At 41.7% G+C, this 15,616-nt stretch overlaps 3 protein-coding genes across 7 annotated transcripts in view; all 3 read left to right on the forward strand.

Moving 5' to 3' along the window:
- The window catches only part of LOC117733644 (adenylate cyclase type 6-like), a 30,169-nt gene extending 27,654 nt beyond the window's left edge, over nucleotides 1-2,515 (forward strand). The window contains exon 24 of one of the 2 annotated variants that reach the window (XM_034537430.1): nucleotides 517-2,515. In XM_034537430.1, the coding sequence (XP_034393321.1) occupies nucleotides 517-645 (129 nt within the window). In that variant the 3' untranslated portion in view covers nucleotides 646-2,515. The remainder of the gene's footprint in view (nucleotides 1-516) is intronic. The other variant, XM_034537431.1, reaches the window with a different exon arrangement.
- A 657-nt stretch (nucleotides 2,516-3,172) lies between these two features.
- On the forward strand, nucleotides 3,173-10,937 carry galnt6 (UDP-N-acetyl-alpha-D-galactosamine:polypeptide N-acetylgalactosaminyltransferase 6 (GalNAc-T6)). 4 transcript variants are annotated; one of them, XM_034538096.1, is made up of 11 exons: nucleotides 3,173-3,366; nucleotides 4,542-5,050; nucleotides 5,594-5,766; nucleotides 6,814-6,963; nucleotides 8,236-8,470; nucleotides 8,555-8,672; nucleotides 8,777-8,977; nucleotides 9,158-9,289; nucleotides 9,401-9,502; nucleotides 9,593-9,751; nucleotides 10,310-10,937. In XM_034538096.1, the coding sequence occupies exons 2-11, from the start codon at nucleotides 4,569-4,571 to the stop codon at nucleotides 10,421-10,423; spliced, it is 1,866 nt and encodes a 621-aa protein (XP_034393987.1). In that variant the 5' UTR covers nucleotides 3,173-3,366; nucleotides 4,542-4,568; the 3' UTR covers nucleotides 10,424-10,937. The 4 variants fall into 4 exon arrangements, with proteins under 4 accessions (XP_034393987.1, XP_034393985.1, XP_034393986.1 ...); XM_034538094.1 differs by having other exon boundaries at nucleotides 3,173-3,349; XM_034538095.1 differs by lacking the exon at nucleotides 3,173-3,366 and adding an exon at nucleotides 3,373-3,482.
- A 670-nt stretch (nucleotides 10,938-11,607) lies between these two features.
- Nucleotides 11,608-15,254, forward strand: LOC117734081 (glucose-6-phosphate 1-dehydrogenase-like). The gene is made up of 12 exons (XM_034538153.1): nucleotides 11,608-11,826; nucleotides 12,458-12,495; nucleotides 12,612-12,720; nucleotides 12,806-13,023; nucleotides 13,102-13,260; nucleotides 13,385-13,510; nucleotides 13,611-13,704; nucleotides 13,791-13,977; nucleotides 14,078-14,313; nucleotides 14,762-14,838; nucleotides 14,932-15,024; nucleotides 15,126-15,254. The coding sequence occupies exons 1-12, from the start codon at nucleotides 11,701-11,703 to the stop codon at nucleotides 15,214-15,216; spliced, it is 1,554 nt and encodes a 517-aa protein (XP_034394044.1). The 5' UTR covers nucleotides 11,608-11,700; the 3' UTR covers nucleotides 15,217-15,254.
- Nucleotides 15,255-15,616: the final 362 nt, after the last annotated feature.

The following is a 15,616-nucleotide window of genomic DNA, read 5'->3' on the forward strand; positions in this document are numbered from 1 at the left end:
ATCTCTAATTCATCGATATATAGTTGATCTTTATACATTTTTTGAAATGTGGGAAGAACACCAGTTTAGCAAAGAGCTGTTGTGGGTGTTTTTTTGTTGCCTCAAATCAAATCCAGAATGTGGCTGCTTCAAAGATTGCACTCATAACAATGCTGCCATCTGTTGAACAGTATTAGCTACTGCAAATCTAATTTCCTTTTATAATACACAGTATATAAATAAAAGGGCTGCAACAAATTAACATTTTGATTGTCAATAATTATGTGGATTGTTTAGACCATAAAAGATTAGAAAAATAAAGATAATAAAAAATTGTCGATTGACAATTTTTTTTCAGCCCTAGTAGATAAATAGATCTATTTGTCTAAAAAATGTACTACTTTTTAAACCTTTTATCTACATCTGATCATCGCAGTCACATGAGGCAGATTATTTAATGTGAAACTGTCAGTGTTTCTCCTGGAAAGAGTTTTGAGTCTCACATTCTGGGTGTCAAATGTCCGTGTCCTCTCTTAGGTGACCACAGACTTATACCACGTACTGGTCAACAACGGATACCAGCTGGACTGTCGAGGTGTTGTCAAGGTGAAGGGGAAGGGGGAGATGACCACTTACTTCCTCACCAGCGGTCCTCCGGTCAGTTAACGGCAGGCAGGCCGACCGCAGCGTGACTCCCACTGACAAGACAGAGACTGCAGAGCGACTGAGTGGTCAGCTCGCGATGAGCACCGAAGCGCGGTGCGAACACACCGGGGACAGAAGACGTTCGACGGAGACGAGCTTGGCCCGTCAGTATTTGGTCAAGTACTCAGACCCACACATGTAGAACGTAGTTCATGTTCCAAGGCTTTTCCCCCCAAGCTGCTCCAGAGATCTCAAAGCCCAGTTGCCTTAGGACGGAAGCGACTTTGCTTGTGTTTATGAGCAATAGTACAAGTATTTCATCTGGAGTCGTTATTTATTTTTGTGCGGATGGATTTTTGTGATGACCTTGTACAAAAAAGAATATATATATACAAATACACACACAAAAAACGATGTTACTTCAAAGAAAATATGCAAGGACAACATCAAGGATGAAAATGACCAAAGAACAAATGTTTGATATAAAAGAAAACACACTAATGATTCTGTTCAAGATTTACAGTAAAGCGAAAGTAATTTATTCATCTTTTGACAGCAAAGGGCACGGTAACGTCGCTGTCATTGACAGGGACGAACGCTTACTTTTATTGTTGTGAACTTATTCATGAAGGAGAACACACGCACACAATCGCAGATAGAAAACACTCATAATAACCTTGACTTGGACTTCTGTGTTTCTTATCAGGGCCTTCTTTGTTTCTTTTAGCCTGTCATTAGCCACAGTCTGGACACAAGGCGGTTTGTGGTTCACTGAAATGTGCGATCAATTACTCGCTCCCTGCAACGTACTTTTGGTTCAAGCCAAAAACAAGAAGTATGAAATGAAGGAAGAACAGTTGCATTAGTATCCTGGTACTGAAGAGAGATTCTGAAACTGTTATGAAACTGTGTGTGTGTGTGTGTCTGCGTGTGTCTGCGTGTGTGTGTGTGTGTGTGTCTGCGTGTGTCTGCGTGTGTGTGTATGTGTGTGTGCGGGTGTGTGCGTGTGAGTGTGCGTGTGTGTGTGTGTGTGTGTGTGGCTAAATGATGATCTTTATCTAGGGGCATACTGTAACTTTTCACTGTGAGGTTTTTATGATACTGTATGACAATGCTTTCTTGCCAAATTGGTTGCTGCAAGGCATGTTTCATATTATTCCTCAAAGTTTGTCCATTCCTGATTTCTTATGTCAAAACAATAATTTGAAGAGAATTGTTCTACTTCGACTTTTACTGGTCTGTGATTTTGACTGATTTCACTCCAACCTAAATAAGCAAAAGCCTTTGAAACGTTTATTTTGGATTGTGTTACAAGTGTGAACGTAAAGTGGTTCCCTGGCGGCTTCGGGATGAACTGAATGCAGGAATTCTCTGTGTGCTCACAAGTATTGCCTTGAGATTATGCAGTTCCAAGATTTGCATACTTCATGGACCAATATTCACAACTGTACACAACAGTATTTGACCCCATCTGGTTATATTTGGCACATGGAGGCTTGTAACCCCCTAAATTAGTCTTTTGAAACAATAATCATATGAATGTAATAATTACTATCGTTGTCCACAATGAAACTACTTCTGAAAGAACACACTACACATGGCCTTTACATTGTACTAGACCAAATTTATTGGATGCCACATTTGCTGAAAAGTGAACTGTATTTTATATTTAGACGAGCGTTACACCTGGTGTTGAAATGTTCACTTTTCGGTTTGAGCCAAAAAACGCGCCTTCGTCGGCTACAAACAACACCCTCGCTTTCTATGTCCTTAAAGTGAAAGGTCAACTAAATATTTCCATTTTCCATTTAAAGTGTCAGAGTTTAAGAAATAGTGCAATGATTGATTTGACCTTTGGACAATAAATTAATAAATTGCTGTTTTTGCATTGATTGTGTTTATTTGTTTGTTTTTGTATTTCTATTGAGGCTCTTAGATCAATCAGCAGTCTGCAATCAAGATTTCTCCCTGTGACAGAAACCTGAGAGACGCCTCCTTCTCCTTTTCTGAATAAATCCGTCTTGAGTTTCAAGAGGGTGGTACAGGAGAGAGTATTTAATTGCGTGCACATGAATAATGAATTTCTGTTGAGGTAATGGCAATGTTCACTCACAGCACTATGCTGAACATTAATTAAGCGACATAAATTCCTCCTAATCCCTGATGAAAAAGCACTAATGTTACTATAATAGGCTCAAGATACAGGGACTTGTAAAGTGTGTGTACTACACTGTTACACACTTTTTCTGTTGTACATTGTGAATATGTATCTCATATAAATCCTATAGCCGTTATAATTTAAATATGAACTCGTATTTTTACGTCTGTTCCGGTTTTGTAATTATAATTTTTTTATTTCTATTTGATTTGATTTGAACTATTTATTTAATCGTGTTTTGAGTTTTGAGCTTTGACTTTCTTCTCCCGCATTTGATACATTTTGTATACTGTTTCGATCACAGGAGCCATGTGCTCTGTTTTCGATGAAAGTCGCCTTTAACGCGCTTGCACGGACATATCTCGCGCGGCCAGCAGGGGGCGGCCTCCAGCTAATCATTTCAACAAATGGCACCTGTTCGGTTCAAAGGAAAAGCCGGGAGGCAACGGCGCTGCTGTATCCTGGTTCGCTGCTGAACGCTCCAGTGCCACAACTTTAAGGAACTAGGAGGCTGCTGCGTGCTCACTTGGAAACTTCCCAAACCAATAAATAAATCAACGGAAACAGGTTCGTGAATTGGAGGTGTAAGTTGCCGCATTTACATTATAATATTCACTGTGCAGCAGCGTCTCTGTGTCATCAGTAGTACTACTGGCAGGTTGCCTTCATCTGTCACGTATCTAAGACGAACAGCGATAAGGTATGTCTTTAATCTTGACACGTTCTGAATTACAGGAAATACACTCTTCCTCTTTCATGTTGGCGTCATGCATCGTTTTGCGGAATTGTCAGTACGCGGCACCTTTTGTCGTTTACGTGTGTTTCTTTTTTATTTGTAAAATTATGTTTGTTAGAAAGTTGTTCAAAGGGGACATTATGATAATCTGTCACTCAATACAGATTTATAAGCTCATAATATGTCATTTAAATATTGACCTATTGTTTTGGCTTCCTCATTTGTTGTAATATCAAACTGGACCAACCTGTTGCCGACTGGACACAACCGTTGACTGTGGTTGTTACCTTTTGGTTGCAACACCTTGAATCAATTATGAAGGAGGCTGGCTTGAGAATAGAGTAAATGAATTATGAACAAGTAAGAGTGAGTCTCAAACTGAACAGTGTTCTCCCACTGGCACGCAGATGTCCTTCATTGCAGTGATATCCTGTTTCACCTAGCAGGAAACAGCCTCTTATTGTTCCTGGGCTGGGTGATGTTGTGGTCCTGTCATGCTCCACGTAGCAAACTCTACATCCTGTACGGATGACAGCTGATCATTATGGGGGAGGTGTATTTGTAGCAAGGCGTTGTCACTTATTAACAGGTGAGGGAGTTGCCTTGAGCCAGCAGTGTCATGGCCCACCTGCTGCCACGTGGGTCCTGGAGGACTGTGGCCGGAGCAGGTGAATTCAGGTGTTTACTGAGAGGTGTGGTGTGTTTGTTCACACTCTCCGCCTCCATGTTCTATCTGCCAGTCCTCCAGGACTGTTTCCTAAAGAGGCAGGAGGCACAAGGTTGGAAAGACTTCCTGCTGCTATGACACTTGCAGAGACGCACAACCCGGTTTAAGAATTGTTACTCTTGCTGGTATTTTGTTTTGGCTTCAGTAATGGCTACCTGAATGTTTAGTAAGTAAAAGCAGGTAAGGGTTACAGAGGAGTTGGTTTTGAAAAAAGGGTTTTTACAGCGCTTGGCTGGAACTATCAAGTAACATGCACAACCACTGGGAAAAAAATCATTTGTTTCTGTTTTTAACAGCACTGAGAGCAACACCCATTGCGAAACATGCGTCCATTCCTACGGCGGCGTACATCCCTGCTGAAACTGGTGCTCCTTGGGGGGACTCTCTTCATGGTGATCCTAGTGGTTCTCCAGAGGGATGTTGGGTCTTCACCTGCTGGTGACCCCTGGTTTCAGGAGCTGGTGGTCAAGAAGGATAAGGTGATGATCATGGTCCGAGAGGCTGTCAACAACATTGGCTTCCAGATCAGAGCTCCTCAGCCACAGCCAGTAGAGCAGCAGCCCACCCAGGACGCCAAATGCCCTGCTGGATTCTACACTCGGGCTCAGCTCAAACCTCACCTGGAGAGACCGCCTCAGGACCCCACAAGCCCTGGGGCTGATGGGAAAGCATTCCAGAAAAACCACATGACCCCAGACGAGGCGAAGGAGAAGGAGGAGGGAATGACAAGGCACTGTTTCAACCAGTTTGCCAGTGACCATATCTCACTCAGCCGTAGTCTTGGGGATGACACAAGGCCTTCAGAGTAAGAACATGTTCTCAAGATAATCTGAGATAGTTTGGAGTGTGCCGACGTGTCCGCAGCAGGAGATAATATCCTGGGTCTCAGCTGGGGTCACGCTCAGAGCAGTGAATTATTTACATGCATTTTAATATTGTGGCTACATTTTCCTGGAAAGTCACTTAGTTAAAAGGCTGCACTGAGTGTAACCGCAAAACAAAATGCATAGCACTACGCCAGTGTGGGTGTCTAAAAAGTAATTGAGACTGAGGTATTATCTGGCTTTCAAATACTACCACTCACCACTGAATGTGTTTGTCAGACTTGACATCTGCGCATGTCACAGGCACTGTAGGCCTTGAGCGATTTCTTTTGCGAGAGGCTTTTAAGAGAGCTGATTGTTTAAGACTGTGCGCTCAATGTTCTATTTAAATTTGGTGACCAGACCTTGAATATCTGCAAACAATCGTCTGTTATACGTTGTTTCTGCAGGACCTCCTGTGACTTTTGTTTCATCAGATATGCCTCTCACCTTTGCACACTTCTTTGTATTCTGATGTGGCTCAGGTGCGTGGAGAAGAAGTTCCGTCTCTGTCCTGCTCTGCCGACCACCAGTGTTATTATCGTCTTCCACAACGAGGCGTGGTCTACCCTCCTCAGGACGGTCTACAGCGTCCTGCACACGGCTCCTGCTATCCTGCTCAAAGAGATCATCTTGGTAGATGACGCCAGTGTTGCAGGTGCGAAAAATATAAATCACACTAAAGACAAAACATAACTAAGGCCTCACTGGCAGAAAAATATGAAATACCTTGTGTTCAACAGTAAGGGGAGTTCAAGTTCATGACTTTTTTTTCGGCTCTTAATATGGCAGTAAGTAAGGAACACATTTGTAAGCTCAGCAGTTCTGTGCTTAAATGAGTAATTCCTTCCAACAGGTTCAGGCAGGGCTGCAGGAGCACAATCTGAAAATCATAAAGGCTCAAGTTATAAGTGATTTATTAATTGAATTGACCTTCAGAGTGTTTAGGGCAGCGTTTCAGTCACTGTGAGCTTTGATAAGAATAATGTTGGTTTGGGATTACTAGCAGCTTGCACACAGAGAAACTAACACAGGAAAAGTATGTTGTGTATTTTATTATGGGTTTGTTACAAGGCTGGCTTCAGTGAAATGGAAAGTACAGTGGTGTGCACCAACTTAACAACAGACTCTCCAAATGCTCCTCCACCTGAGTGAGAGTTGGCCAAAGTAACGGAACAGTTATGATAAAAGAAGTCTATCATTGAAGTGTGGATAAAGCTTGTCATATGTTTTTGTTTTACAATCCAATCTGTTATGTTGCTTTTACTTTAGGGGCAATATCATTGGATTATTGAACAGCAGCAACTGAGATTGTCAGAAGCTAATGTGCCGTTACCTTCTGTATACTATTTACTTCTCTTTTTAGCTACAACAGCTGCAGCACTTTCATAACGTTTCGACATTGTGGTTGCCAGATTAATTTAGACCGAAACCTTTGAGAAATGCGCGCCGTGCATTGTGGTCTTGTGCTTATAGAGGGGAAGTGTGATCCAGATTTACCTGGTATACATTTTATTGTTTCTTTTTATTATCTGGGCCGGAAAGCTGCTTTATTATTTTATCTATTAATAATTATTTTTTGCTGAAAATAATAGTTTCACTGGCAACCTCTGGCCCACAAGGTAAGAGCTTCAACAACTGGAGCATTTTTTTTAAACAAAGACAAAACAGACATGATAATGTTGGGTTTTTTTATTTTCCGTAGATCACCTAAAAAGTCAACTGGAGGAATTTGTCTTTCCGCTGAAGATTGTCCGTGTTGTGAGGCAGCTTGAGAGGAAGGGCCTCATCACTGCCAGGCTGCTGGGTGCCAGCATTGCTCAAGGCGAAATCCTAACCTTTCTGGACGCACACTGTAAGAAAACACACACACACACACACACACACACACACACAGCCACAATGGTGTTTTTAAGCAGCTGTGTGTCGTAGCACTACCAGGGTTAGGGGCTAATGTGTGGTTTTCCCTCTTTGCAAGAAATGTACAGACTTGCACTACTGCAACAAAAAGTGGTTCATATTTCCTATAGTTCTTTAGATTATTTGTTTGTGCCGGCATAAGGCACCATTTTTTCATAACATTGTTTTGCCTGATATTAAGGTCCATCCAAAATAAACAATTTTCACAAACATTTTCATGAAGCCGTGCTTTGCCCCGATCATAACTTTTCTTTCACCTGAAAAATATTTTTGTTAAAGTGTAAATCCTTCAGATGTCAGTCCTGGTTTTTTTGTGAAATCAATGGAATGATGCTCTTTTTGTTGATACATGAGCTTTAAGTTTTCAAAAATGTGCATATAGTTCTATTTTTTTTATACGTATACAGTGGAGGTAAACTGCAATAAGACACTTTTCCCCCTTGAATATCGCCACAGACACACAGTTCGTACTGCAAATATAGAAATATTGTATATTTATATCAGCGAGGCTGAAAAATTGACATTGAGAGCTTAATCGTCCGAACAACGATAACCCATACAATTTAAATTTCAGAGGGATCTTCAATCCCTGAGGAGACATTGGCATTAGTGCATACTTTTACTCATCGTTATCAATAAGTTGGAACAAGTTATGCTGTGTGCCCTGCACACCCATTGAGATGACAAGCTAAATGTGACCTAAATCTAGCCAGCCATATCCTAAGATTACCATAGATTACGTTATGAAGCTTGAAACACTTGACATATCTGTCAAAAAGGTGCTATTGATAACCACTAATCCATTAGATGTTGCATTACATGTCATTTAGCTGACGCTTTTATCCAAAGCGACTTACAATAAGTGCATTCAACCATGAGTCCAAATGTTGCACCAAACCATGTTGCACTCTCTCAAAGTAAACATGTTATGGTTGAGTGGATGAGATTCATCCACTCAACCATAACATATGTTCACTTTCTAATATTCTGCCAATTCTGTCAAACCCCTGCTACACATCATAGCTATAAGTAAAGATGCACACTGCCACATGCATCCTTGACGGAACTGACAATCACTTGTAATAAAGTGAATGGAATGGAACGGTTGGAGGGAGCAACTTCTAGTGGCTTAGTGGTTATCAATAGCACTGTTTTAAGAGGTTAAGAAGTAGATATGAAGTAATCTCTGTCCTTCCTCCCTGTCTAGGTGAGTGTTTCCATGGTTGGTTAGAGCCACTGTTGGCCCGCATTGTTGAGGAACCCACAGCTGTGGTCAGTCCAGAGATCGCCTCCATTGACCTTGAAACTTTTCACTTCTACAAGCCTTCGCCCTCCAGCCACGCTTTCAACCGGGGAAACTTTGACTGGAGCCTGAGTTTCGGCTGGGAGCAAATCCCTGAGGAGGCGAATAAGCTGCGCAAGGATGAAACCTACCCCGTAAAGTAAGAAGGGTCATGTTGGTCTCACTCAGAGCATCCTGAATCATTTAAGTGTCTAAAGCTTTGATCTGCCTCTGAACATTTCAGAACACCTACTTTTGCCGGCGGTCTTTTCTCAATCTCAAAGAAGTACTTTGAACACATTGGAACATATGATGACAAGATGGAGATCTGGGGCGGTGAAAATGTGGAGATGTCGTTCAGGGTTGGTCTCTATCTGTACTTCCACAGTTCTACACATTTGTTTAGTCTCCTTCTCATTGTCAAGTTGGAGGCTGAATTTCTACCTGCATGAAATCTGATTCACAGGTGTGGCAGTGTGGGGGTCAGCTTGAGATCCTCCCTTGTTCTGTAGTTGGTCATGTCTTCCGTACCAAGAGCCCCCACACCTTCCCCAAGGGCACAGCAGTCATCACTCGCAACCAGGTACGCCTGGCTGAGGTCTGGATGGATGACTACAAGAAGATTTTCTATCGCCGCAACAAGGAAGCTGCAGTTATGGCCAGTGAGGTCAGTGTGACTTGCTGATGGGAGTAACACTGTTCAATTGTTAAATGCACATGGATACAATGACCTTTATCACCCTTCTTCCACAACAGTTTTCATTTTTGACTAGAATTTGTCGTCCATGCTGCAACAAGTTGATATGAGAATGTGAATGTATGTGTTTATTTATTATAATGTTTGTAGAATAAGTATGGGGACATATCTGATCGCCTGAATCTGAGAGAGAAGCTTAAGTGCAAGAACTTCACCTGGTATTTAAACACCATCTATCCAGAGGCCTTCATTCCAGACTTAAACCCAGAAAGATCTGGAGCAGTAAGTCACGTTTCCTTTTCTCTGTATTTGCATATTAATTATATAATACACCGCTCATATAACATAACCGCGGCTGTATCTTACTGTTATTTGTGTCTGTGTTTGCATCAGATTAGAAACTCAGGTTCTAAAACTTGTCTGGATGTTGGAGAGGCTAACCAGGGAGGTAAATCTGTGATTATGTACCAGTGTCACAACATGGGGGGCAACCAGGTACAATGACTAATGACTCACGCATGTCGAATTAAGATTGTATGTTCTCTTAGATGGTTAGGTCTCTGAATGGATGATTGTTTCTTCTAGTACTTTGAATACTCAACTCACAAGGACCTGCGTCATAATATTGCAAAGCAGCTGTGTCTTCATGCCACGCCCCAGCCAGAGGCAGTGAAGATCGAGCTATGTGTCCTGAAGGGGAAGGGAACCAGTTTGGCACCAGAACAGGAGTGGGTCTTCACAGAGGTGATGGACATTTGGAGCCCAGCTGAAGAATAGAATGGTCTTTTTTTTAGTTTTTTTGTTAGTTAGATGAGAAGATTGATATCACTATCGTATCTGTCAGCTAGATATAAGGCTACAGCTATCTGTTGTTTACAATCTGGAAACAACAGAAAGAATTGAGCCTCCTTACTCTTGTCACTGTGAAGTTGCCGGGCAACTAGCAGAGACTACAGGAAGTCGGGCACCCAACCAAGAAGTATTCTGGCACATAGCCCCAAATTGAACGACATATTTAAGTTATTACGCTTAGTTTTTTGTACGTATTTCCCCCTCTGCCCTGTCTTTTAAGTTAAGCTAACCAGCTGCTGGCTGTAGCTTTTATATTTATCGGACAAACATGAGAGAAGTATTTATCATATCTAACTGGGAAAGTAAGCGAATAAGTGCAATATCCCCAAAAGTCGCCTTTATTCAGTATAGAATGATTTAAATGAATAGTTAAAAAAGTATCTGTTGGAATTTTTATATTAATTTAGGCTACTGTATTGTTTCAACTTTTTCTCTGATGCTACTCTCCAGGAAAATCTGCTGAAAAATCCCAGTAGTGGGAAATGTTTATGGCTGAATGGAGACAAGCCTCAGATGGACCACTGTAATGCTGCCGACCTCTACCAGCACTGGACCTTTGGCTGACCTCCCTGTCTGCCCATCAGGTGACCTCTGGACCTCGTGTCTCCTTCCTCAGACTCTGCTCTGAGGAGCCAACTCAACATTGATCCACAAGGACGTCCTGCTGTGGAGCGTGGGGCTTTTTGCCATACTGAGTGGACAGTTACAGATGGAGGTCAAAGGAAAGACTGTTGAAGATGCTCGGGTTGGCCTTAACTTGTTTTAAATTTATTTATGATGGAAACTCAGAGAGACGCTTGAAGGTGGCTGGGGATTATTAGTCATTAGACTGTGGACTTTGCCTGCAGGAGTGGCAGCTTGACTCTGGGGCAGTGGGTGTGACCTGAAATTATCTTACTTCAGTAAATTCACACTCCAGTTAGTGTTTTTTTAAATTTTCTTTGGCTCACAATGAATTCATTGAAATGTGACATTGAACATGTCACACGTTGAAATATGCCATAATAATAATAAGAAATAAGTCATAGAATCAAGAGATGTCTGTTTTTTTCAAAATAAAATTTCTTCTTTGTTGTGTCGGATAAATGATCATTTGTTATAGAAAAGAATATTTTGTTTTAGATCACCATGAGTATCAAGAAAAACAGGAGGTGTCACAGTTGAACTGTAAAATATTTTTCTTTTCATATATCTGTGTACACTACAGCAATAATGCTCTATTTACATAATTGTTTTATTTTAATTGATTTTTACTTAGTAATGTACTAAGTAATGGTTGGTATTCACCGGATAATATTCTGAAATGATTAACTCACTGGGGTTACTCAAGCTACAACAATTAAATCATTTGAATTTAGAGATAGATTTCCTGCAATGATTCATGACTAAAATATTTCTTTAAAACGGTTGTGTACTGATCAGATTTTCTCAGTGAGAGGCACCTGTTATGATTACGCAACATTAGTCTAAGGAGTGTTTTAGGAGCAAGAAACATTCCTGCCAATTGTTTTCAGTCTTCAAACCTAAAATATGAGTTTAAGTCGATGAGCAGGATTTTTTCCAGGTTGCCGAACCTGATCTGATTGAATGTGCAGATTAGAGTCTGTGAGTTGGGTCTTACTCCTGCTGAACTGCAGAGCAGAGGTCATACATACATTGCAAAGCATGCGGAAGTAGCCACATTAGAGGAAGGCGTTATTTCTGTCCAACAATAGGTGGCAGCATTAACTTGCTGAGTGTTTCTGCAAGGCAAGGATGACGGTTGGAATGTCAGCATGCTGTGTGGGTCACGTAGACATAGAGCGATGTGAATTGCCACAGTTCAGACAGACTGAGCGCAGATGGACCAGAAGATGAGTTCTGAGCCTTTGACTCGCTCTGAGGTGTTTGGACAGCTCAGGAGGGACCTCTATGAGGAGCAGTCCAGGCATTCCAACACGCACATATTCATCATCCTGGGAGCCTCTGTGAGTACAACCTCCGAACATCAAGACATGAGTAACCAATTTCACTCTGTTCCCAAGTTAAAGCACAATTTTCCTTGAACGCAATTTAACAAATACCTGTAGAAATGTTCTGATTCAGATGTTACAGTAAAAAATAATGTTTGAAAATAGATTTTCAAGCCCGACAAAGTTGACACAAAGAGAACAATTCACTGGGGAATATTGCAGTGTGGTAATCAGAACATGAAAGCTAGTGAAAGAGCACATGTTGACGGATATGTGCTGCATCTATTGTTTTCTTTGTCGAGCATTGAAGAAGGGGATAGATATAAAGCAAAACACATTAAGTCAGACCGTTTTTTACATGGAGCCTGGCAAGAGTTCCAAAATCTAGTTGTTCATATCTATCGTCCTTGTTTGTTTAGCCCTTATTTGTTGAAACCAGTGATCTATTTAGCTTTTACCTGAAGTTTGAGTACAGCAAAAAGGGTGTGTTCAAAGTTCTTCCGTTGCGCAACATATTCACCGACTCTACTCCACTTGTGTTTGTTGTGTACCTACTCGTTGGACTCTTGATTGATTCTTTTCAACCTAAGTGATTATCAGTAAAAGTTCACGATCACAATTTTTTTAATTTAAATATTTTACACAGGGGGATCTTGCTAAAAAGAAGATCTATCCAACTTTATGGTGAGTAAATAATGGCTGCTCTAACACCAAGTGCACACTGGGTGTCACTCTCTTTTATGGGGAGTTAGACCCTTGGCCACTTCTATGCATTGCTGTTTTTTGTCTGTATTATTCAGGTGGTTATTCAGAGATGGCCTGCTCCCAGATGACACCTACTTTGTTGGTTTTGCCCGGTCAAAGCTGACAGTGGAGGACATCAAGACAGCATGTCTGCCTCATATGAAGGTAGCATCCATTGGCTATTATTGAGACAACTTGGTTGGTTGTTTTTGGCATCTTTTCTGTAAACATTATTCTACATTTCCCTCAGGTCACCGATGAAGACAGTGAGTGTCTCTCAGCCTTCTTCAGTAAGAACTCCTACCTGAGCGGCATGTATGACGACGACAGCTCTTTCACTCAACTTGACGCTCATCTGTCGTCTCTGCCCAGGGGAGCTGATGCCAATAGACTCTTTTACCTGGCCCTGCCCCCCACTGTCTACCAGCATGTCAGCACAAACATCAATACCCACTGCATGAGCCGCAGGTCAGTGTCTGTTATAGGAAGCGATGGTTTAGTTGCTATTTGATCACATTATTCTAATCAGCTGTGTGTGTAAAACAGAGGCTGGAGCAGGGTGATTGTTGAGAAGCCCTTCGGCCGTGACCTTCAGAGCTCAGAGGAGCTGTCAGCCCACCTGTCCTCCATGTTCACAGAGGACCAGATCTACCGCATAGACCACTACCTGGGCAAAGAGATGGTGCAGAACCTCATGGTGCTCAGGTAACAAGCTCCGTACACACATTCTCAAGGACTTTACCACTGTTAAAAACCTAAAAGTTGTAGGTTTCAAGATCTCCGGTTTTGAAGGTTTTATTTTAAATGTGTTTTATTCTCTCGCAACCAGGTTTGGAAATCGCATCTTTGGACCCATATGGAACAGGAACAGTGTGGCCTGTGTGGTTCTCACCTTCAAAGAGCCTTTTGGCACTCAGGGCCGTGGAGGATACTTTGATGACTTTGGTATCATTCGGTTAGAGACTCTCATTCATATAAGTGAAATAAATGTGTACAATGTTTATGTTACCCTAGAGCTTTTACTTACCCTGATTCCTCCTTGTTTCTTAATGTAGAGATGTCATGCAGAACCATCTCCTCCAGATGCTCTGTTTGGTTGCCATGGAGAAACCTGCTTCTACCAGCCCAGATGACGTGAGGGATGAGAAGGTAACACCAATGATTGATTATGTGTTTGGTCTGAAATACCAGAGCGTCTATGTCACTGCAGTCCTGTAATTATTGGTGTGCTGCAGGTGAAGGTGTTAAAGTGTATAGCGCCTATTGCTGGGTCAGATGTGGTGCTTGGCCAGTATGTGGGGGATGCTAAGGGTGAGGGCCACTCCAAGCTGGGTTACCTTGATGACCCAACCATACCAGAAGGCTCCTGCACGCCCACCTTTGCCACGGTTGTGCTTTATGTCCAAAATGAAAGATGGGATGGTGAGTCAAAACATTTCTTCTCTTTTGACCTCACTTGTCTCAGCCTGCACTGTATGACATTCCCTTTGATTTTTCTCCCTGTCATACTTTCATCCACCAGGCGTACCTTTCATTCTCCGCTGCGGTAAAGCTTTGAATGAACAGAAGGCAGAAGTGCGCCTGCAGTTCACTGACGTACCAGGAGACATTTTTGGTGAACGCTGTCAGAGGAACGAGCTGGTGGTGCGGGTGCAGCCTGACGAAGCCATTTACCTGAAGATGATGACCAAGAGGCCTGGGGTTTACTTCAGCCCAGAGGAGACTGAGCTGGACCTCACCTACAGGAGCAGATACAAGGTGATACTTAACTCAAGTGTTTCTTGAATCAAGTGAAGTTTCTATGTCATGAGATTGTCACTCCATTCTTCATATAACTTGGTCACACTTTGAATAGTAAAATGTTGATCATTAACTTACTATAATATTCTGTAACTTAGACGTCTTTTGATTTTGAGGTGATATTTGATTGATATTCAATGTCTCACAGTGATATTGATAGTGTTAGAAGAAACAAAAAATATAGTGGCGGTGTAGAGATGCACCAAACAGATTGAAAAATGTTGGCCACCTCATGGTTGAATACTATTGTCTAATGTATAAAATAATGTATTACCATTTCCATAATATACTTTCCAGAGAACTGGTGTTTTGAAAAGAGTTGCAATATAGTAGATGTTTTCTGGTTTCTTTAGCTTGAAAGAAGAATGATGACTGAACTTGAAACAAGCATGCTATCTTTTTCTAGAACATGAAGCTCCCAGATGCGTACGAGAGGTTGATACTGGATGTCTTCTGTGGAAATCAGATGCACTTTGTTCGCAGGTTGGTTGCACCATTTTCTGTCACAGTTTATTATAGCTATTTTATTTTAGTGTGGTATTTTGTTTTTGACTTGTTATCTTCTGTCTGTCCCAGTGATGAGTTGCGGGAGGCCTGGAGGATCTTCACCCCCCTCCTCCACCGAATGGAGGGAGAGAAGACACGCCCAATCCCTTACACATATGGAAGGTACAATGTCTGTCTTATGAGACACAAATAAATACATGATACACATTTTGTCTTTTGGTGATCATATCTCTTCCTCCTGTCTTTTCTTTGTGCGTACACAGTCGTGGTCCAAACGAGGCGGATGACCTTGTGAAGAGGGTGGGATTCCGCTATAAGGGAACATACAAGTGGGTGAAGCCCCACAGAACATGATTCAGTGTTACCAAACAATAAAGTTTACTGCAATCTTTCACTGCTGTCAGTTGTTTGATTTTGTCTGCACTGCATTTTATCCATGATCACACAATAATGAATGTGGAAATAACAATAACTGCAGTCGTCTGGTTTGTGTGTACAAATGTACATTTTAAACTTCTGCATTTCTTCACGTTTTAACAGAATTGGCCGTATGAGACTTGTACATGATTTTTACTTATTTATGGATGGAGGATACACTGAGGGTCATTTCAATGTTAAGAATGTAAGCCTGTTCTCTGCTATCAGCAGGCCTGTGTTTACAGTCATCTGTACACCATGATGACACTGAACGCCACATACCATTTACACTTGGCTTGTTGTTTGGTTCGTAAGAACATGTGACTCTCTGATAGAT

Source organism: Cyclopterus lumpus, chromosome 7 (assembly GCF_009769545.1).
Source record: "Cyclopterus lumpus isolate fCycLum1 chromosome 7, fCycLum1.pri, whole genome shotgun sequence".
NCBI lineage: Eukaryota > Metazoa > Chordata > Actinopteri > Perciformes > Cyclopteridae > Cyclopterus > Cyclopterus lumpus.

Coding starts and splice junctions, on each gene's coding strand:
- galnt6 (XM_034538096.1), top strand. CDS start 4,569: ATGCGTCCATTCCTACGGCGGCGTACATCCCTGCTGAAACTGGTGCTC. Junction 8,978..9,157: donor CTGCAGTTATGGCCAGTGAG/GTCAGTGTGACT, acceptor TAATGTTTGTAG/AATAAGTATGGGGACATATC. Junction 9,290..9,400: donor ACCCAGAAAGATCTGGAGCA/GTAAGTCACGTT, acceptor TGTTTGCATCAG/ATTAGAAACTCAGGTTCTAA.
- LOC117734081 (XM_034538153.1), top strand. CDS start 11,701: ATGGACCAGAAGATGAGTTCTGAGCCTTTGACTCGCTCTGAGGTGTTT. Junction 13,261..13,384: donor CAGAACCTCATGGTGCTCAG/GTAACAAGCTCC, acceptor TCTCGCAACCAG/GTTTGGAAATCGCATCTTTG. Junction 13,511..13,610: donor GATGACTTTGGTATCATTCG/GTTAGAGACTCT, acceptor TTCTTAATGTAG/AGATGTCATGCAGAACCATC.